Here is a 22,765-nt window from a genome sequence, read left to right as displayed (position 1 = left end):
CTCTCCCTCTCCCTCTCCCTCTCCCTCTCCCTCTCTTACACACACCCTCTAACTCATGTGCACACTTTAGGTAGAGTAAGTCTTCAATTGCATTAGTCAGATAACTCAAATTTCAAATGCCCAAACTGTGTATTTTAACCTTTTGATAGCGGTATGCTAAGATCAGGGCAATGAAGTGGATGTGCGCACAACATGCCTCTTTTACAGAGCCTACCTGCTTACCTCTAATATCCCTCCCCCCAAAATGTAAGGGGCCTTCTTCGTGGGGCTGCTGTGAGGACAGAGAGTCTAACAAGCACACATTCTAAGTCACAAAACCTAGTACAAATTTTAACATGTTTGTGGGCAAGACACTCAAAGTCTTTCATTTTCTGTCTCTAACCTTTCAGTCAGCCCAGCCTTAGTTCCTCTGTTTCTTTTCCTCTCAACCTCCAGGGACCCGCACTCCAAATACATCAAACTAGTTGGTTGACATTTTGCAAATAGTGAATTTGCAATTTCCTCCTCCTATGCTTTTGTGCTTGTGGCTCCTTCTGCCTTGCAGGGCTTCCCAAGCCTGCTGTCCTATGAAATCATGCTAATTAAGGCCCAGCTTAAATGTCACCTTCCCCTCCCTGCCTTCTTTACAGCTTCTCTGCAAACAAACAGAATGAACCTTCTCTTCCTTTCTGTGGCATTTTGCTTATTCAGCTACTTCAGCACATGTCACAGTGTTTATATTGACTTTGATATTCATCTGCCCTTCCTACTTTTGAATTGATAGGTTCTTGAGGTGGTGGTGGTGGGGGGGGGTCTCTTCTTAACAGTGTTTGGCATGTTCTCAGTACTCAGAAAATGGTCCTTGGATGTAGGAGTTGAAGAATTTCACCTGGACCTATCCAGGGCTGCTGAACCTCACTTAACCACCCCCCACGCATTGAGGTGCAGTTAAGGCTGGAAGAACGCGGTACCCCTACGTCTGCTTCTGTGTGTTGCTCTGTTTCCTTTCAGCTCAGCTTTCCCTGTTTTGAATTCAGGAAATCTTTCATGTCTTTCCATTTTTCTGTTAAGCACCTCTAGCCTGGAGATTCCCTAATTGACCAACTTAAAAGCTGTACGTAATTGTAAGGAGAGCTGAGAAGACCTCTTTTGCTTTTGGGTCTGAGACTTTGATCTAAGCATTGATTTTGCCAGTTGCTTGACCTCTGGGTGGGAAGGCTATATTAGTCAGTGTTTTTCAGGGAAACAAAACCAGTCAAATGTAGGTAATGGGATATAGGATGCCTCTGTGTGTGTGTGTGTGTGTGTGTGTGTGTGTGTGTGTGTGTGTGTTATAAGGAATGGGTTCACATAATTACAGAGACCAAATCCCAAGATTTGTGGCAAGCTGGAGATCTGTAGGAACCAATGTGTAGTCCCAGTGTGATTTTGAAGGTCTGAGAACCAGGAACCAGTGGTATAAATTTCAGTCTGAAAGCTGGCAGACTCAAGTCCCAGAGACAGCCAGTGCTTTAGTCCGGGCCTGAAGGCTGGGAAAGGCCAAGGTTCCGGCTCCAACAATTAGGCGGGAAGGCAGGAGGGAGAGAATTCTTTCTTATCCAAACTTTTTATTCTCCTCAGGCCATCAGTGGATTGGATGAGGCCACCCCACACGGGGGAGGTCCACCTACTTTGTGGTCTGCTGATAGCAATGTTAATCTCATCCCAAAACACTCTCACAAATACACCCCAAAATAATGTTTAACCAAATACCTGGGCACCCAACAGCCCAGTCAAATTGACACATAAAATTAACCATCACAGAGGCAGTGTTCTGCATACGTGTTTTGCCGATGATGCCAACATTGACATGAGAAAGGAGTTCTGTCTATAAAGGGTATCACTTATTTTGCCTATAATAATGAAATAACAGTCTTTGTAAGACGTTTGAAGTCTATTTTGATAATTGTATTTTAATCATGGAAAAAATATAGAGTGGAAGGAACCCTACTTACATATACTAGTCAGACATAGGGCAAGAGTCTCTCAAATGATTTGAGGAACTAGACAAATTAGTAAATAAGGAAAATATGTTGAGTAGTTGCCAGGCCAGGATGATGGGAACTGTGGTTAGTGCATAGGAGAACTCAAGACCTAGCTTAAAGTAAGCAAATTTTAAATTTTAAGCTGTCACTTAAAATTAGCCTTTGGCTAAATTCTATCCCTTGTTTAGCTAATAGCTAGCTATAGGACTTAAGAAATTTAGTTAATTTTTTTTAGAACTCAGTTATTTTATGAGAACAGATGGCTCATCTGTACTCTCAAGATTCTTTTCATGCATTTACCTGCTAGTTACATTTGAGAGCTTATGAAATAACACCTTTGCTAATTGAACGATATCTAACACAAATTCTAAAGAAAAGGAGCATGTCATCCTCAGAAGCAGCATAATCTCGCAGTGACCTTATAGTGAATTGGTCTATTGTTTTGAGAAATATCAAGAGCAGAAATATCCTAATCATATTTTGTATGAAAAAACTACTGTGTACATCAATGTGCTTCATAGTGGAATCTGACCGAATCTCTTGATAATTAGGCAGCAAGCCTCTATAGGCGTTGCCAAGTCTATACCTTTCTATATGTGTGCAAGCTTTCTAACTCTTGAGGAACGCTTCCTGTTGTAAAATAGGGTAAGTTTCAATACATATGTGCTGGCGTGTGCTGATTTTTCTTGTTCAAAGTCTTTTCAGAGAGTCCTGAAGCCTTCAAACTATAATTTAAAGCGAGACAGCCTCTGTGGATTTATGGAGTCATTTTCCCTTTGGCTAAAGCCCTCTATGGTCACAGACCACTAGATTTAAAAAGGCAGCCGAACCTGTCCAAAGACCAACATAAATTTTCTGAGGTAGGGAAAATGGTGCCTGCTTATTAAATTAGTGAGAATGTAGTATTTGGCAGCCACAAATAAATGATGTTTTCCCCGTTTACATTAGAAACAAGATTGTTAGAGATGTGCGAGTTTTGACTCCCATTTGTCAAGTTTAGCTACATTAGTTGAATCATCTGCATGTTGTGTCACGTGCTTACTTGAGACTTCCGTTTGGATTTGACTAGATAAATGGGTTCACCTTTGCCAAAAGCTTCCAGTTATGAACACATTTAAAACAATTTTCCTTAGCACACAGAGACTGAACATGAACACGGAAAAGAAAAAAATAAGGATATTTTTGTCTCAGACTCTTCTCCAGCACTCCACTATTTATGTTTGGGGGTTTTCTAAGTGCAGTGTCGGGTCTTCGCTGTTGGTTGCCTGCATCCACTTTCCATTTGTCCTCTTGTTTCATAGAAATTATTAATACTAGTCCAATAAAAATCGGGCTTTTGGTTTTGGTGATTTGTTATTGGGAGGCATTTTCACTGACTTCAAGGGCTTGGGGAAGAAACATGTTTATCCTTGACAGATCTTGGTATTTTTTCCATGTCTCACAGGCACCTTTCCAAGTCTTGCTTTTTTTTTTTCTATAAAAACAAAATGAATTATAAGATTGGAGACTTTCTAAACCAAAGTCGATTAACTGGATGAGCTTTCTAGAGTGCTTTCTGAGAAAATGCTACACAGCATTTCCAAACAGGAAACATGTGTGAAAAGATACCAAATGGCAAACGCCATAACTCTCATTTAATCCAAAGATGCTATTATGAAATACAGCTTTTGAAAACAGGTTATATGGGGAGCTATGTTTTATTAACAGACTATGCTGTATTTATGTGGAAATGGGAATTATTTCTCTTAATTCTAATATCAATACCCCACGAGTAGAAACTAGGTACAAAATGGGGAATGGATATTATACTCTAATTAGAGTCTTTCCCCCTCCCCATCAGCATCTTTTTTTTGTTTGGTTTTAAATTTTCATTTGAAGCCTATCACGTGATATGGTAATATACCTACTAATCATACTATATGTCATTTTTTTTCATAAACATGCATTCTGGTGAAGCATTTTTTGGATATCAATCTATGTTTTATAAATTAAGACTATCTTATTAGTCAAATATTCAGTCAAATATTGCTCTGGGCTGGGAGTTACTTGGTCTTTTTAAATTGACTTTGTATATTTCTAATTAGACAATAGCAATTCTTATATGAAACATACACTTAAGCACTCCCCGGAAAGCAGATATTACCCAGGATACAAATCGGGTCTTCGAAGACGAATAGGACTTTTGATCAATAATAAAAAAATACTATAATGAAAGCTAAGAACTGGCATTAAAGGAGCACGTTTTGTGACTAGACACCGCTAAGTCATAGGTCATGAAATACAACATCTTGGGAGGTGAGCCCAGAACGATGAGGAGGTGCTCAAGTAGTTCAAGCTTGGATTCTAGCTCAGACGATCTGGTTCCAGAGTCTAGGTTCCAACTACTAAGGATTCTAGGGCAGGAAAGATGCAGCAGCAGATGCGAAAGCTCGATGTTGTGGATGTGTGTGACAGTGAGCGCACAGAGGCGTGGATACAGGGACATGGGGCTGAATTTGGTTTCAGGCCACTGATGGAAGGCCTTGGAAAGAAACTGAGATGTTATCCTGGAGGCAACCTGGAATCAATGGAAAAATAACCTATTCTGCAATCTTTTGCATTTAAATAAAAAAAAATATCCTGGCATTTCTTCTTGATTTAAGCTATCTTCTAAGCCAGTAATACATTTTCAGTCACTAAATAGGAGTTAGAAGTTCAAATGGGAGACTCCTTGAAGATTAGGGAGTTTACTAAAGATGTCTCACTAGGTACTATATGCTTGAACCTTCTTCTTCTGCTGCTGCTGCTGCTGCTTCTTCTTCTTCTTCTTCTTCTTCTTCTTCTTCTTCTTATTATTATTATTATTATTATTATTATTATTATTATTAAATCACAGCCCAGGGTCCAGGCATTGTCGTTCCATAAACTGCCTCCTCACTGTTCTGCATTGATTTGACTCAAGGATTCTGACTTCAACTAGCGAAGTTCACCAGGACTATAACCAGATGCATAACACCCGCCAAGGGGACCAGACATTGCATATCCACTAGCTATGTGTATCGCCCTGTGGAAAGATTAATGAAGTCCAGTTACAGTAAGATTACATGGGGGTCATGAAACTGGAATAAGGTTAGAAAGTCACATGATTCAAGCGCGGCCAACTGCATGGGCACGTTACCTGTTCATCTGCTCAGGGTCCGGTGCTCATCAGGGCACCACACTTGGTTTAATGCTCTGTTGGCACCATCTTGAAATTCTAAAAATATTTTGAACAAGGGCTCCACGTTTTCATTTTTCACTGGGCCCAGAAGTCATGTACTTGGTCCTGGATTGATGAATTTAATGACACCACACTGTAATCCCATGTGTCACCCATTTTATGGTAAGGATATGCCTGTTAGTGGCATAGCAGTTTGTTGCTTAATCCAGTGGATCCCTTTAATTGGCTAATGCTTCAAATGACACTACCAACACGTTCACTTCTGACGCCATTTTCCTGACTTTTCTTACTATCACTTATCTCTTTGACATATCACTTGTTTAGTTGTTTATGTAGCGAATTAATTGTATATATCTTTAGGTTGACTTTGTATATTTATAAACAGATCATTACATATTCATTTAATAGATTTACTCTGAAAAAAATGTGCTTCCTTATTCTTTAAGAAGTGCCCCATATGATACATGTTGTAGATGGAATTGATATCATTAAATTTAAAATTTATATGAAAGTGGGATTAACTGGCAGAGCAGATTGGATAGTGCAATATGACGGAAAGCTTTTCGGTAAGAAAGAGAAATATGGCTAGAAACCAGAAGTAATCAGGGCAGCTGGCCGGCTGACCCATGACAGCTCTCCTGTTAAATAAACAATAAAAAGAACAGTTGGGTGAGAATAAAAGACACACATACATTTTTTACCCATCACTGTCAATAGTCAGGTTCTTTCTAGAGTATTTAATCCTTGGCAATATGAGGGACAGGGAGACAGTTTACAGGAAAGCAATAAACATGATTGATGACTGGGTAGTAGGGGATATAGAAGAAACTTTCAAAGATAACATAAAAAGTTTCTCTTGTCTGGAAGACAAAAAAAAAAGTAAAGGAATCTTAGAGTCTTTAATCACATAAAGGTTTTCTTTCTAACAAATTTTATGAATATATTGTTTCCATTTTAATAGTAAATTGAATATGTGGAATTTCAACCTACAGAATTTGCAGGAAATAATGACAGCCACATGGATTACAAAGTCTCATTGAAATAATAGAATTTTAATTGTGATTTCTTTATTGTAGCAGCTTTTATCCATCTGTATTTGTTTAGAATATGAATGTATGATTTAAAAACCAAAGGCCCATCAATCAAAACATTTCCCACCTGCTCTTTCTTAAGGGGCTATCAGTGTAGTAAATTTAATGAAACCAACATGGTTTTACTACTTGCCCATCATAAAGTATTACTGGTTCCAGGTGAGTAAGTATTTACAAGGGACCTTTGAAGATTTAATAGAGGGTCTTAAGTGAGTGGAATACCATGTAATGAAAATTTTATATCATAAACAAAATTGAAAGGTAAACTGGCAAAAAATAAATTTGCAAAGATAATAAAGACAAAGTTAATATACTTAAAAAGAGCTTATATGCATTAATAAGAAACACTAAAAGAAGAATGGAAAAGAAGGGCAAAGGATATGAACAAACAATCCATTAAAGACATAAAAATGGCTTATAAAATGATTTCTAGTATCACTAGTAATCAAATAATTGACCTTTAAACAGGAGGATATAATTTTGTCTGGAAAATTAGCAATGATTGAAAAAACTATACTATCATGCAAAGATAACCTTGACTTTCACATGTCCAGAATGGCAAAATTATTTATATGACTAATTATGATATGAAATATTATTCAGTCATTAATTTTCTTTATTTTTTGCATATTAGAGAAAAATGCTCATAAGAAAATCCTAAGTAAACAAATTGTGTGTTGTGCATATGGATAAAGTAACGTTACGATAGATAGATAGATAGATAGATAGATAGATAGATAGATAGATAGATAGATAGATAGAGATAGATAGACAGATAGAAAGAAAGGAAGAATACAGTAGAAGTTTCCTGGGATTTTAGGTGACCTTGTATATCTTCTTCACTAATGTGTGTTTTCAGAAGTCACTGTAATAACATCCTTTTGAAGTTTTGTTCTTCCCCCACCCCCTTCTCTTTCTCCTCTCCAACACATAAACACATACCACACGCCCAATTTGCTGGAGGGAACTGGAGGCGTTGGTGATCTCCACATCACCTTGCCCCCACATTTCTCTTTTTGCCTAGACAACATAAAAACCTAAAGCAACAGAGTGCAAGAGTAGTCCTTGTTAGGTTTGGGAGTGTCACAGTGAAGACAGGCTTTTGAAACCCTGTGTTGCTCAAGGTCATAGCCACCTGGATTTTGGAGTCCAGTCCTAATTTTAAAACTTGTGTTCCATTTTTTGGCACAAGTATACTCAATGTGTTTCAGTCTTTGATTTAAAAATCAATTATAGGGCCGGCCGAGTCACGCGATGGTTAAGAACTGGCTTGGGACGCCAGAGGGCCCCGGTTCGGATCCCACATATGAGGGCCAGTGACACTGCCCTCCACAGCTAAGATGCTGAACAACAACTCAACCTGGAGCTGGGCTGCCATGAGTCGCCGGCGACGGCGTAGGCTGCAGCCCCTGTGGCAGTGGGTTGCCATGGGCTACCGTGTGTAGCCAGCAGCCAGGGTGAGCGGTTAGCAGCTGCAGTGAGCGGCTGTCCAGAGGCCTGCGACTGATCTGCCTCGCCCGGGAAGAGCGCAATGATGGTGCCAACTTGGGCCAGTGAAGTAACGTCCTCCACAACTAGACTGAAGAACAAAACGACAGCAACTTGTCTGTTCCCCTTCCCCCAATTCCCCAATAAAAATCTTAAGAAAAAAAATCAATTATAGTTGTTTGTACCTACAGAATATATTTGAGATGCTTTAGGAAGACCTTGTGCGCTAAACTTACAAATGTATAACCGACTTGTAAAGATCATCGTTCTACAGTTAGACACAAGACCGAAAATGCAGCTACTTCTAGAAGATGTAACATATTTCCTGTGACTGTGAGCAAAGAGCAAGGACCCCAGGCTGCTTGTCTTCAGGCCCCAATTAGCAAGACATCCTCCTTTGTGAGTTTAAGACACCCACAATCATAATTACAAATCTTGACATTTAGATGCTCCCCAATTCAGCACCCATCCCAGCAGGGTTAGCCACATTATCACTAGTTAAGGAGATGAACAGCAATTAGAAGATGAAGAAAAAGGTTAGCTGTACCACTCAGATGGGAGGAGCTCAGCAGCTAAACCCACCTGCATTTGCAGTGTTAATTTTTTTTTTTTTTTGTAATATCAGCTTCGAAGCCTGTCACCTGAAACAAGGAAGATTGCGTCTAAATGGGATGTTTAAGAGAAGTGCGGCCTTGTCCCTCAGTCAGGCTGTCCGCTGACCTTTTCATGGTCTCCACCAGTGGCTCGGCTGTCATGAAATGCTAAGGAAGGTAGAACATCATTGGGCCTGTCATGAGGTCAATCAGCCGGTGCTCAGGCCAATTTGCTAAATGTGTCTGTGCTAAAGAGTCTGCTCCCTAACCAGTGGGATGAAATGTACTACCAATTAATCACCAGCTCATTTTCAGGGAGTTGTGACCTTCCTTATATTTGTAGTCCACTCACTGCTCTACCTGGCCTTGAAGGTGCTCAGGCTTGGAATATGAGGCCACCTCAGGGACATGTAAAGCTGCTGAAGCTTGTGTTTTCGGCTATCAGGATGACAGGCTAGGGGACGCCTGCCTCAGGCCAGCACTGACCTATTTTGGTTTAGAATGTTCTGTGGGGTTTGCAACCCCTAAAGATATTGCATACAGCTCAAGTTCATGCAAAAGATATTCTCTTGGAAAATTTTAATGATATAGTAAGATCTCATTGTTTTTTTCTATCAACCTATCAATGCTTTATCTGTCTCTAGAAGGTGATAGCTTTGTCATTAGTCTCTGTAGAGGTTTATTATCTGAGAGGTGTTGTCTTCAAAGCAAAATGGTTTCTTTCTTTTTTTTTTTCTTTCACGAAATAGACTGCTCTATTTGTAGCCAAGTCTCATAAATTAAAATACTTGTCAAAATAAATGAATAGTATGTTTGTTATATTCATGACTTAAAATCACATTTGATTGCTTACTCATTAATCCACAAAATTAAGCAATCCACCCTGGATTGCAGTCATTAGTACAAATAAGCAGGGTTCTCCTGACAGTCAGAAGTAATGGAGAACACTGCACAGTGTTGTTTGTTTCAAAACTGGGTATATTAACGTGCAAATTAGTTTTACGATTTCCAAAGGTTTCCTCTGGAAGACAATCACGTACATTAACACTGTCCACCAGGAAACGGGGTTGGGATCGTAATGTGCGAAAGTGGGTTTAGAGAAGGAATTATAAAATACCGTTTTGCACCAACCCCCGAGGATGGGCAGAAGCTATCTTGCCCTGTATAGGAGCATACAGGTGTCCACATGAAGATGTAGACAGCCGTATGAAACAGGCCTTGCTCTCCCTCTTGGATATATTGGGTTGTCGGAAAAGTCATGACGCATTTTTGCAATGAAAACCATGGAAAAAAATACGCCTTGACTTTTCCGACAACCCAATAGTAGAAGCCTAAATCGCTCATTTACCTGGCCCTCTTCTATCTGCCAACTAGCATCCTAGGAGCTTGGAACATAAAGTCAGTTGTACTTCAGTTCTCTCATCTGTTAAATGAGGATACAAGTGCTTTTCTCATAGGGTTTCTTATGCATCTGAAATAATATATGTAAGCATCTTGAACAGTGCCTAGCACATGATGAGGGCTGTGTGTTTGTTACATATAAAATTTTAGTGATGTGATCATGGTTTCAAGTAGCTTACCGTTTACTTACTGATAGAGGCAAGAAAATCAAGGATATTTGTGTCCTGCAATTGGTGATGATAAAGACAGGGACACAGTATTCTAGAAACACCACAGAGCCTGGTCAGGGGCCTCTGATGGGAGACTTGAACTTCATTTTGAAAGCAAGGAGAATATAGAATGAAGAGTTTGAAGCTGGAGCAAGACCAGGCCCGATCCGTGTGATGCAAAGACCACTTTGGTAATAGTGTCGTAGGGAAATGTCAGGGGGCTGGATTGGAACCCAGAAACGAATTGAGGCCCTTGGAATGGATGGGTGAGGGCCTGGCCGGAGACCGTGTGCCATTTCACAGTAATGGGATGATACCCCTGCAGAGAGAAATCATCGTTAGATGCTAGTAAGTTATTGCCTTCAAGGATTTTTTGACATACCCCTGGATGGCTGTGGCAGTGCTGAGCATGGCTAAGAGATGACCAAATGGTATATTTCTGAGACAGTTGCTGCTCTGGTTTGGTTAGAGGACAGAAAGTGTAGGGAAGTAGGGAAACTAAAACTGAGCCAGTGACATAATTTTCATCCCGATGTTACAACATTGGAAATGTATGTATGCTTTATACTTTACAAAATAGTTGCCCACATGCTGTTTAATGGTTTCTAGTGTCAGATAGACTTGCCACAAATAAAATACTCTTTCAAAAATTCAGGTGAGATGTGTATGATTTAGATAAGAATAACTTGAAGAAAAAGCCAATTGGTGTACGTTCGTGTCCAAAACATCTCAACTTGAATCTTCATCTCCAATAATGTACACTCTCCTAGACAGTCAGGAGACAGTGGATATATTATTACCGACAAGGCAGGTATTGAGTTTTTAAAGTTTCTGACATTTGTGTTATCCCGACAATGATGGAAACTCCTTCCGGCTTCTGTACCTGTTTGCTTTTCCTACAGCTGACCCTAGCTCTCACTATGATTAGGGCTTGGTGGCTGGCACCTGACATCCACGGACCCTGTGTCTGACCACTGCCGTGGAGGATGAAGGGCACAGAGGAAGGGGTTGCCCCGTGTATGTTATATATGAGATGTGAATATTGTTTCATAAATGGTGTGCCATTATTACTCAGGAAAGTAAAGAATGCAGCGAAAACAAACCCAAGATTCTCCCAGACTTGTCAAATGGTAACATGTCATCTGTGAAATTTTAAGTGAGTCAGAAGAAAAATAGGATTCAGTATAAAATGTGTTTAATGTATATAACTGACTGCTAAGTAACTTACTACAGAATTAAAGGAGGTAAATGCAATTTTAACTGAAATGTGGGTGGTTTTTAAATAGACATATCTTTGGTTATTATGGGGCAATTGAGGCACTGCCTCTTTAAAAAGTGATAAGGATAAACATAGTTCTTAGTACAGTTGAATAAATCGTGTTATTTTCTTTAGAATGACACGTAAAGCTGTACAGTTTGTAAAGGCCCCTGTTGTGGATTTTCAGTTGAGAGAGGAAGTGGAAATTTGGTTTGATCTGATAAATTGAATTTCATTTGAACTTTCTGAGAATCATAGTTGTTACATGCTTGCTCCGAGGATGCCAGATCTGATGGCTGGCCTCTGATGAAGATGCTAATGTAAGCCTGCTAATTTTAAAAGTTCAGATTAAATGCTTTGAGCTAGCTGTCAAAAATCCTAGGAAGGCAAAGAATCTATTTTCAAACCTTTGTTTAAAGTGGCATAAAATTAGCCCACACAGCCAATTGTTATTTAGTTACAAGCAGATGCATACATTTAAATGAAGCTCTGCGAGTGCGTTTCGCTCTCTCCCCAAAGGTGATAATGTGTTTTCCTCTGTTTGTGAAATTGTTGTAATTTCACAGTCTTAACTTAGATTTAATTGTGTTTATTAAGATTTGAGACAAACAATTCCAATTTTATTTTATAGGATACTTTTTTTCTGTCTTTTAAATTTACTTGATAGTCATTGGTAACACGGAATATGTATGAAACAGTACAAACTAGCAGAATGTTGTTAAATTCAGTAATTTAACCCAAAGAACTCAATATGGCAAATAAGCAATTCTTAGTAGTACATTAGTTCACTTGACATGTAATTAAAATAGAACCATGCATTTCTCAGTGTAATTACTAATAAAAAATATGTTTATAAACACAGTTTATTATGTTCTATGGGCATTTGGATCATTCTTTCTTATTCTCTATGTAGGCTAAAGATAATAGCATCAGATTATAAAAACTCAGGCTATAAAAGTGACTGAATGCGATAGGCTGACAAGAGAGGAAAAACTGCATCATGGATATTGAAGGACTCTATATTAAAGGCACTCGTGGCATTTTTATTAAAATGTTTACCTCTCAGTGTAAAAACAAAAGGCATTGGTAAATTGCTTCGAGTGATGGTAGAAATAGAACAGACAGCACAAACCATGTATTGCTAGGTGGAAGAGCAGTACCGCATGTCTAGAGGTTGTGTGATCTTGTGTGATGAAGAGGAAGAAAAAAGAAAAACAAAAATTACCTATGTGATGTGTTTGATCTTGGTACTTTCTCTGTTCCTCTGTCAATCCTGTGATGAAGAGATTAAAGAGAAGCAGCAAAGTAAAGCAGAAAAGGGATAAACAAGTCAAGTGGGACTCAGTCTGGAAACCAGGGAGTGTTTGTTAGCTATGGTAAGACAAAGAATTAACAGTTAACCTTGCATGTGTACCAGGCTCTGTGCTAAGCATTTAGGCGTTAGGGGTATTATCAAGACAATTAATATTCTACCCACTCCACTCGCCCCTCAAAACGCACGTGTGCGTGCATAGATGCACATTTACTAGTGATGTGGATCGTAATAGCCTTATTGTTTGAGTACAAAAACAGGTCTGAGTCCTTGAAGAGATATTGATGGTGTGAAATTGCAAAGAAAACGTGGCTTTTTTGATCAAGCCTATTATTCAGGGTCATAGATGCTGTAAATTAGCCAAAGGTCTTTTATTTCTTCTCGATCTTTGAGTTTTTGTTGTTGTTGACTCCCATTATTTTACCCTTTACAAGTATTTTTTTAAAAAAGATTAAAATAGTCTCTAAAATAGAGTTTATGGATGATATTTTTTTTCTAGGCAAATCTTTTTTTCAGATGTTCCTTCTAGATGCTTGCTGGGGAGGGAGTAGTCAGAGGATGCTTGTAGATACCAAAACTAATGCCTAATCTTAGAATTGGGAGCACCAACGGCAGTGGCAGTTGAGATACAGTTATTGAAAACAATTCATACCTACCTTATTTTCATGTGCTTTTTCTAAGCCCAATTTTTAAGGTAGGTGTGTTCCTAGAGTCTACCCTGACCTCTCAAACAGAGGTATAAAACACATAAGATAAACACTGTACATTTCCCTGGTGCCTAAAATTGAATGGAAATTAAAGAGAAAATATTTTCCTATTAAAACAAGCACAGAAATCCGATAGGGTGTAAAATGTACGTGAATTTGTAAAATAAAGCTGAGCACTTTGATTTTGAGCGTATGGCATGGCAATTCAGGTTGTGTCTCCACTGCCGTGAAGGCTTGTTCACATTTGTTTTTAAGCTACCTTGGAGGACACATCTAGAAGCTTCACATCAGATACATCAAAGTGACATATTGGAAGAAAAGCAAGCAAGGCAGCATATGGGGCCCAACTGCTAAGCCTGCCCACCTCTCCATCCACTACCCACTTACAGCCCAATACTTCGACTCCTTCTCAGAACAAATAGCAGATTCTCCTTTTCCAAAATCAGCCTGAAAAAGAAAGAGAAGACACATAATCTGCATGTTAAGTGCATGATGTAGCAGAAGCAACTTCCCCAAGTTTTTAAAAGAAAATGAGGAAGTTTCCCCCCATAATTACAAAACAATAATGGTAACACTTTGAACATCTTATGGGTCGTTTGTTTCTTTGTTTGTTTGTTTATTTATTTATTTTATTTTTTACAAGAGACTCACATCAGATCAAAAGACACACAGATTGAAAGTAAAGGGGTCGAATAAGATACTTCATGCAAATGGAAATGAGAAAAAAGCTGAAGTAGCAATACTTATATCGGATAAAATAGACTTTAAAATGAAAACTATAATAAAAGACAAAGAAAGGCTCTACATAATGATAAAGGGATCGATCCAACAAGAGGACATCACCCTAGTGAACATCTATGCACCCAACGTAGGAGCACCTAAATGTATAAAACAGATTTTGGCAGACACAAGGACAGATTAAAAAAAAAAAAATTAGGCTCAAAACTACTCAAGACATGCATGGTAGGCTGTATATATAGAAGCAAGAAACAAGTCCTTGCAGTTCTTGTATATACATTTTTGTGGAAAAACTCATGTTAAAAAAAAGGTAAAGATTTTTATGTAGAGATTTGGTATAAAAATGGAAATATGGGTTTTGGCAGAAAATAATCCATAACAAGGAAAAGCAGGAAGACGTAGTCTATTTTTCCATGGAGAGTAGGGGCATCAGCGAGTGAGGATATGTTCATTAATATTTATTTTCATCACCTAGTATGTCTTAAGTAAACACTGTTACAGGAACTGCTCAAGGGTGTTTGTAAATAGTGTGGAATGAATGATACACAATCCTGTATCCATGCAGGAGTACTGGGTCTCTATAAAAATAAGGATCCTGACTTTCAGTCAAGATGGCAGAGTAGGTAAACACTGTGCTCGCATCCTCCCACAATGACATCAAAATTAGAGCTAAAGTATAGAGCAACCACCCTTAAGAACCATCTGAAGAGTAGCTGAACAGAACTTCTATAACTAAGGATATAAATAAACCATGTCAGCACTGATAAGAGGAGGAGAGACATGAAATAGGCTGATCCTACACCCACATGCGGTGGTTAAAAATTGGGAGGAATATCTGAGGAGCAAGGGCACCCAGCCCCACACTGGGCTCCCCAGCCTGGACATCCAGTGCCAGGAAGACCAGTCCCCACAGTTGGCTATGAAAATCAGCAGGCAATTCATCCAAGTGAGATGTAAGGCTGCTGGAGTTCCAGGCATTTCTCTTAAAGGACCTGCACAAAGACTCACTCACAAACACTCACCCTCCAGTGAAGGGACAGCAGCTCAAAAAGCACCAGGGACATATGGGGAGGAACTGAATTGTCTTCAGGGCGAGGGCAAGGGCTGGGGCAGAAGTGCTAGCAGGTGCCATTGTTCCTCTGTTGAGCCTTCCCTGCACCCAGCCTGCATGAGCCGGCAGGAGCCAAATCTGAGTCTCCATCAACCTGGCTAACACTGCTCACGCCCATCCTGGTGATTCCCCTCAGACCCCACCCTATCCAAACCCAGCATCAATCCAAACCTCTTTCAGCGGCTGTTCCTCACAAGCAGCAGACCTCTGCCCATGCTGCAGACTTTCCTAAAATCTCTCAAAGGTCCACAAAACCCAAACAAGCTGTCCTTGGCATGCCCTGCAACACTTGCTGAGCAGCCCCAAGCCTGGCACTAGTGGCAGCCAGCCTCAGTTCACAGCATGGCCTCTTCCATGTGCTTCCAAGTCCAGCACAGGCAGTTACCAACTGCAGATCACTTTGTAGCTTCTACCAGGTAGCCCTGGGCCAGACAGAGGCAGCAGCTGACCTGGGCCTATACTGGAGCCCCTTCCAAGAGGCCCCAGAAGCAACACACCAGGTGGTTAGATTCAGACCACACCAGAGCACCACCCAATTAGCTCCAGAAATGACACACTCAAAGGATAGACTCAACAGGCACCAGAGCCCCATAGAGTGAATCCCGCTCTGGGGGGTCAGCCCTCTCCACAACAGCCCGTCTGCTGTAGTCACAGCCAATCCTCACAGCCAGTCAACCTGAGGGTCAATCCCATCCACTGACGTACCAGCAGCAATCAAGGCTCAACCACAACAGGAGGGCATACACAACCCATACAGTGACACACCTGGAGCAACCAGCTCAGGTGACCAGGGAGTCTGCACCACTGGGCCCTACAGGGCACCTACTACATAAGGCCACCCTGCCAAGACTGGAAGACATAGCAGATCTACTTAATACATAGAAAGAAACCCAGGGAGGCAGCCAAAGTGAGGGAACAGAGAAATATGTCCCAAATGAAAGAACGGGACAAAACTCCAGAAAAAGAACTAAACAAAATGGAGACAAGCAAACTACCAGACACATAGTACAAAACACTGGTTTTATGGATGCTCAGTGGACTTAGAGGAAGAATAGATGAACTCAGTGAGAACTTACACAGAGACAGCAACCATAAAAAAGACGCAGCTTATGGGGCGTTTATGCTCATTCATCTTTTTAAATTCAATCTGAATGTTTATTTTAAAAACACAAAGAATCTACTAGGTATGTTTTATTTTGTTGCTATGTTAGGTTTTAGTATCTGCTTTTATCCCATGTCACTCATTTTATTCCGACAAGTCTATGTTGGGTGCCTATCAAGTCATAGTCACTGTTCTAGGCAGTACATATATAGCAAACAATAAAATAAACAAAAATCACTGTCTTCTCTGAGCTTATATTTTAGTACAGAGGGGAAAAAGGCAAAAAAGAAAAGATACAGCATTGAGAAGGTGATGAAAGCTATAAAGAAAAATAAAGGAAGACAGCATAGGAAGTAGTGGAGATGCTGCAATTTAGACAGCGTGACCAGTGAAAACCTGACTAATTAAAGATCTAAAGACCATGTGGGTATCTGGCGGAAGACTGTTTCAGGCAGAGAGAAGAACAAATGCAAAGACACTGAGCCAGGGGCAGAGAAGACAGCGCACCTGGGTAGATTCCTGAGAACAGGGTGGAGAAGAGTGAGAACTGAGGTAAAAAATGTAGCTGGGAGCTTGTTACCATATTGGCCGTTGTAAGGGCTTGGGCTTTCCTCTACGTGAGATGGGAAGGTGATACAGGGTTCTTACCAGAGGACAGCCATGAGCCACCATATGTTTGAGCAATATCACACTGGCTGCCATGCTGAAAATGGATTGAAAAGAGGTGTGGGTGGAAAGAAGGAGACCAGTCAGGAAGCATTTGCAGCAACCCATGGGAGAGACAACGGTAGCTGGGTCCAACATCGTGACAGTGCAGATGGTGAGACGTGGTCAAACCCTGGTTATATTTTGAGATTTGTTGACTAATTGGTTGTGTGTGGGATGTGTATGAGTGACAGCTGGAGGAAGCAAGGGAATGATGAAGGGAAGAATTGATCAAGGATTAATGCAAGGATTTTGTCCTGAGCAACTGAAAGGATGGATTGCCACTAAATGGGATGTAAAAACCTACGGAAAGAGCTTTTGAGGAGCAGTGTTTTAGTTTTTGACATGTTGGGTTAGGCAGTTGACCATATGTGCCTGGAGTTCAGGGAGAAGCTCTGGATTAGAGATTTAAATTTTGGATTTATTGGCATATACTTACATTGATGCCAAGAGACAAGTGAGGCTGCCAAACAAATGTAGACATATTTTTGTTAACATTTTTAGAGATGAGGAGGAATAAGTAAAAGAAAACTTAATGGAGGGCCCAGAGAGTTGAAGCTATATACAATGGGATATTACTCAGACATAAAAAAAAAGAATGAAATCTTGCCATTTGTGATGACATGGATGGACCTAGAGGGTATTATGCTAAGTGAAATAAGATGGAGAAAGACAAATATCATATGATCTCACTTATATGTGGAATCTAAAAAAATAAAAATAAATGAACAAAATAGAAACAAACTCATAGATACAGAGAACGTTTTGATGGTTGCCAGATGGAGGGGGTTGGGGGATGGGTGCGAATGGGGAAAGGATTAATATGTACAAATTGCCAGTTATAAAAACAGTCACGAGGTTGTAAAGTACAGCATAGAGAAGATAGTCAGTAATATTATAATAACTTCTTATGGTGTCATGGGTGTCACGGTGGTCACTTAAATTATATAAATGTCGAATCAGTACATTGCACACCTGAAACATACAATATTGTATGTCAACTGTAATTGAAACATTTAAAAAATATATATTTAAATAAATAAATAAAATAGAAAGCATATTGTCCTGGAAGGCAGGTGAAGAAAATTTAAAGAGGAGGCAATGATCTTCTGTGTCCTAAAATCAAGCCAAAAAAATGGCTTTCGATTTAGCAGCCTGCAAATTGTTTTTGACCTTGACAAGAGCAGTTTCAGTGGCATAAAGGGGTGAGAGCCTGACTGGCGTGCCTCAGTAAAGAAATAGAGGAGAGAGATTGGAAACTGCTCCATGTACAGCTCTTTCAAATTTTACTGTACAGGGAAGATAAGAAATGGTGTGGTACCCATAGGAGTAAGTGAGTCCCAGGAAGGTTGTTTTGTTTTTGTTCGGGGTGGGAGAATGAATAGCATATTTGTAGACTGATCTTCCTGGAAGTTTCTGGAGATTAGATACCTACTTATTAACAGAGATACTTGGGGACAAGAGTTTTGACTGAAGGTAAAGGCTGTGTGAACAGATCATTTTGTAGCATGGGGTCCTTAGGAAACGTCAGTACTGCACTGGGTGTCATGAGAACACTGGCATCACAGAAGGAGAACAGAAGGGGCACCAGAAGATGGATAGGGCAACAGAAGAGGAAGGCATCCAAATCAAATATTGCCTGTTGGCATTTTCCTAGAATTTAGGTTACCCACAGTCTCTAAGGGATCAGTGAAAAATCTGCCACATGCCACAGAAGTTTAGTGTAAATGAAACCTTAACAAAACAAAATTATTTTTTTTTAGAATTTCTTCTTTATGTGCAACACATCTCTGAAGGAGAGGTAATTTTGAATGGGCTTAAAGGCAGAGATGGAAGGCCATTTTCATACCCTAGACACATTGGAAATCAGCATGCCTTCTGCTGAGGGACTAGAATGGTGGTTTATGTTAATGAACATATCTCTGTAACACTACCTGCAGGGGACTCTGTTACACGGTAATGTAGGTGTTCTGATGAATCAAGTTATCGAGCTAACGAGCACCTACAACATTTGGTTTAAATTAATTATCAGTGTTGAAACAAGCGTTAAGTCTGCGTGTGTTGTAGACGTGGAGATGAGGGCTGTGGAGAGTCTCATCAGCCAGCACCGATGGTGCCGGTGACTTTGGCCACTACAGATTCAGGAACTGATCCTCTTCCAGGATTAGAGACTTTCTATGATCCATTCATCTCTTCACCCATATATTCAGAGTGCGCTCTGCAGAGGTAATTCCTGTCAGTCATGGGGTTGGGAGACAGATGAAGCTATTAAATAATCAAATAGATTATGAGATTTGGAGAGCCTCTGGATTTCACCATCATCATCTTTGAGAAGAGCCATGTATGGCCGGTATCTCCAAAGAGCAGAGTTCACATTCTTTAGGACATCTTCAAGGACAACTACAAATATCCCACAATGTAGCCTCTTTTTAAAGTTTGTTTTTTGTTTGTTTGGGTTTTGTTTTTGTTTTTGTTTTTTGAAAATGGTTACAGTGTAGTCTGAAACCCTAGGTTGGAAATTAAAAAGACTAAATTATAGCACCAGTTACTCATTAGTTGTCACTTTGGAAAACCGTCTCCAAACTACTTTCTTCTCCCATTTAATAAATCAGGATAGCATTGTTACTACATACTTTATAAACTTGTGTGGATGTAATAGTATGGAAAACAGTAGAACATCTTAAGAGGAAAATGTTATAAAGCAGCCATGGACAGTGATTTATCAGATGAGTTATCAATTTTAAGCCTTTGTAGTATTCTTTGGATTGGTATTTTATTTCTCTTTGCCCCATATTTAAGGCACATAGGGTATATTAAGAGTTAAGGATGTAATAAGAGGGGAAAAGTAAGGTATTAGTCTTATTTACATGAAACTGTTCAGAGCACCAGTAAAACAAGCCATTTTGCTTAGTTGATTGTTGCATTAAAATAAATGTTACTAATAAATGTAACTAAAAATGTTAGAACTCACCAATATGTAAAGTTGAAATTGTAATTATGTCACAGCAATAGTGATGCAAATGATGCTTCTACCACATTTTTAAAATTGATTTTATTTTCCTTTGTGGGATTTAAAGTGTTAAACTCTTTACTTTGACCAGATGATTAGAAAGATATAGTTCTACTGATTATTTTTATACTAGAATAATCTTTATTATTAATCCTTTTAAGTCTTCTCTCAAATCAATTCGTTAGTGCTACCAATTGAAAATAGAAAATGTATGTGCTCAATTTTAAGAATTAAAAATAATGCCTTGGGAGTAGCATTTTTTTCCTGTGGCGAGAGGATTGTTGGATTTTCCAATTAAACAAGTCTCCATACTGGAAATGAGTAGCCAATTAGGAACATTAGTTTTGAATAGCCAATTTGCATATCCCTAATTCTACTCATTTCTTTTGAAACACTGAACTTGGAATTTATGATGTTTTGATTGGTTATCCCTGTGCTTGTGTCAATACTATTGCTAACAACGTTCCCCTGTGAATGAGGCTTTGCGTGCCTTTTCTGAATACGTTTGAATTACAAGTAGGTTTGTTTTATTTCATGAATGAAAAATATAGAGAACTTACTAGCACTTTTCAAGTTTGCACACACTACACTTTACTGGGTTGACAATAGCATCCCTGAGCTGCCCATTGCACTTAAACTTGGATTTTTCCACATCAGTGACAAGAGGCATATGAGATTCCTCAATGGTGGTGCTGTCTGCTGGCCAGAAATTCAGTTTCAGCCAGGCTACCCTCACTGTTTACACAGCAATGTTTGCCCAATTAATGGAATATTTTATGATATTTTGCCCCCATTTTATGAAAAGTGACTTGGAAATGGACAAACATTTTTATATTAATGACAAGAAGCATAGTACTCATATGCAATACAATTGAGATGAAGATGGGAATAATTTGGATAAAAGTGCTGATGTTTATTCTCATTGGATTTGGCATTCATTGGACTTAAACCAGTTAACAGAGTCAGTCATGAAGGAAAAGAGCAAAATTAAAGGCATGTATAAAAATGGGTTATCTATATGTACAAGATAATCACAAATTCTGTGTCTTTGTAAATATACACATTTTATTTATCAATTTATAATGATTGTATATGAAAGGAAAGATATAATTATGGGTTTCCTAATGTCTGTTGTTTCACTTTTTCATAGTCAACTTTCATTTTGGGGAACACTCTTGAAAGAGATACTGAAGTCCTTTCAGATATATTAGAAAAGATGGTGGAGGAAGAGGCAGCTATTTTATTCCTTCAAGAAAGTTAAACAAAATTGGTTGTTTATTTCAAGAATAAACAAACAAACCATTCATTAGTTCCTGGCCATATTGCTTTTCAGACATAATATTGAATTAAGAGTTATGGGTACAGTAACATTCAAGTTTTAAATTTTCAGAGACCATTTTCTTTAAAACCAAATGAAGATCCCAATCACCTTGATACAGTATCCGGATAATATATGTGCCCTATGAAGTAATGAGTGTTGTTGGATTTTTGTAGCTGATTGCTGTGTTTGAAGAACAAGAACCGCTCCACAAGATCGAGAGCCCCAGTGGAAACCATGCAGGAGGGCAAAGCCCAGACACTTTTGAGACAGAAGTGGCTGCCCAGCTGGCTGCATTTAAACCAATTGGTGGGGAAATTGAAGTAACTCCTTCGGCTCTGAAATTAGGTATGTGCATTTTTTGTGGTATGTTTTTCACCTGGTTGATATACTTCACCTTGTTGATTATGAGTTGCTTCTATGTTATGATTTATCCTGTTAATAACTGTCTTTTAAAAAAAATCTGGTTTGTCTTTTCTGTAAATAATGTTTTTGCAGCTGCTGTTATTCAGATGATTAGATGCATGTTTTTTTCTTGTATTACACATGAATCTGAATCTGAATCTGAATTGTGTGGCCTTGAACGACCATAGGGAGGCTGGACTGTAAGTGATGAGGTTCATCTGTAGTTTATGAGGATCACTTAAAAGAGAGAAAAAAAAAAGTCCCTGAAAAAAGTCATTTGGAAAACTAAGGGTGATCAAGGAATGAAGACCAGAAATAAAGATCACTTTTTGTTTTAGCCACCTTTTTTTTTTCTCCCCAAACTATACATTTCAGAGTTTGGGGAAAACATTTTGAAGTTAGTTTCTAATTCTGTCCTAATGGTTTATTCAAAAAAGAACAACTCACCCAATGATTTTGCTCAGGATTCTTTTTTTTTTTTGTAATATTTGTTTTGAAGGTGTGGGTCGAAAGAGAAAATAAACATTCTTCTAAAGTTTCAGTGAATTTACAACTCTAAGAGACATAATATGTCAGTTTTTGGTGATACCTCTGAAAGATAAATTTAGGACAATGCAACAGCATAAAGTTTTTGAAAATACACTAATATTGTGGTACCTAAAACATTTCCTTTTAATTCCTGTTGAATGTATGCATAGATTTTGAGACAACTCTAAGCACCTGTTCTAGGTTAAGCCTCAAGCCAGAAGAACGGAGGCTTTTTTCACTTTACAAAGGGAATCTAATTCTTTTTAAAGCAAAGCATATGCTTGAAATTATAAAAACTTTGCATAGTATAGTTTTTTTTTTACCCATTTGAAGCAAAAGGTATACTGTCAAGTTTATTTTACATACCATAATACAGAATATTCCTATTTTGCACTCATTTTCTCGAAAGCATCTATAGTGCCCCTTTTAGAATAAGCCACGTGGAAATCAATGACCTACAGTGTTTATAATTTTCCTCTGTCTTTTGGAAAGCAGCTAGTGAGGCAGTCTGCTGGAACGCAGGCACTGGGGGGGTTTGTGGCAGCTTTTCATCTGGAGTGAGGTTTGTGGCTTCAACAACCTCACAG

General features: G+C 39.0%; 1 protein-coding gene across 1 annotated transcript in view; it reads left to right on the top strand.

Moving 5' to 3' along the window:
• Positions 1-22,765, top strand: part of LOC109393952 (partitioning defective 3 homolog B) — a 620,394-nt gene that overhangs the window by 371,046 nt on the left and 226,583 nt on the right. The window contains exon 3 of the mRNA XM_019663698.1: positions 21,422-21,593. Within this exon, the coding sequence (XP_019519243.1) occupies positions 21,422-21,593 (172 nt within the window). The remainder of the gene's footprint in view (positions 1-21,421; positions 21,594-22,765) is intronic.

Source organism: Hipposideros armiger, unplaced genomic scaffold, assembly GCF_001890085.2.
Source record: "Hipposideros armiger isolate ML-2016 unplaced genomic scaffold, ASM189008v1 scaffold_399, whole genome shotgun sequence".
In the NCBI taxonomy this organism is placed as follows: Eukaryota; Metazoa; Chordata; class Mammalia; order Chiroptera; family Hipposideridae; genus Hipposideros; species Hipposideros armiger.
The sequence above is the reverse complement of the archived record's forward strand: the minus strand, read 5'-3'. Positions and strand labels throughout refer to the sequence as shown.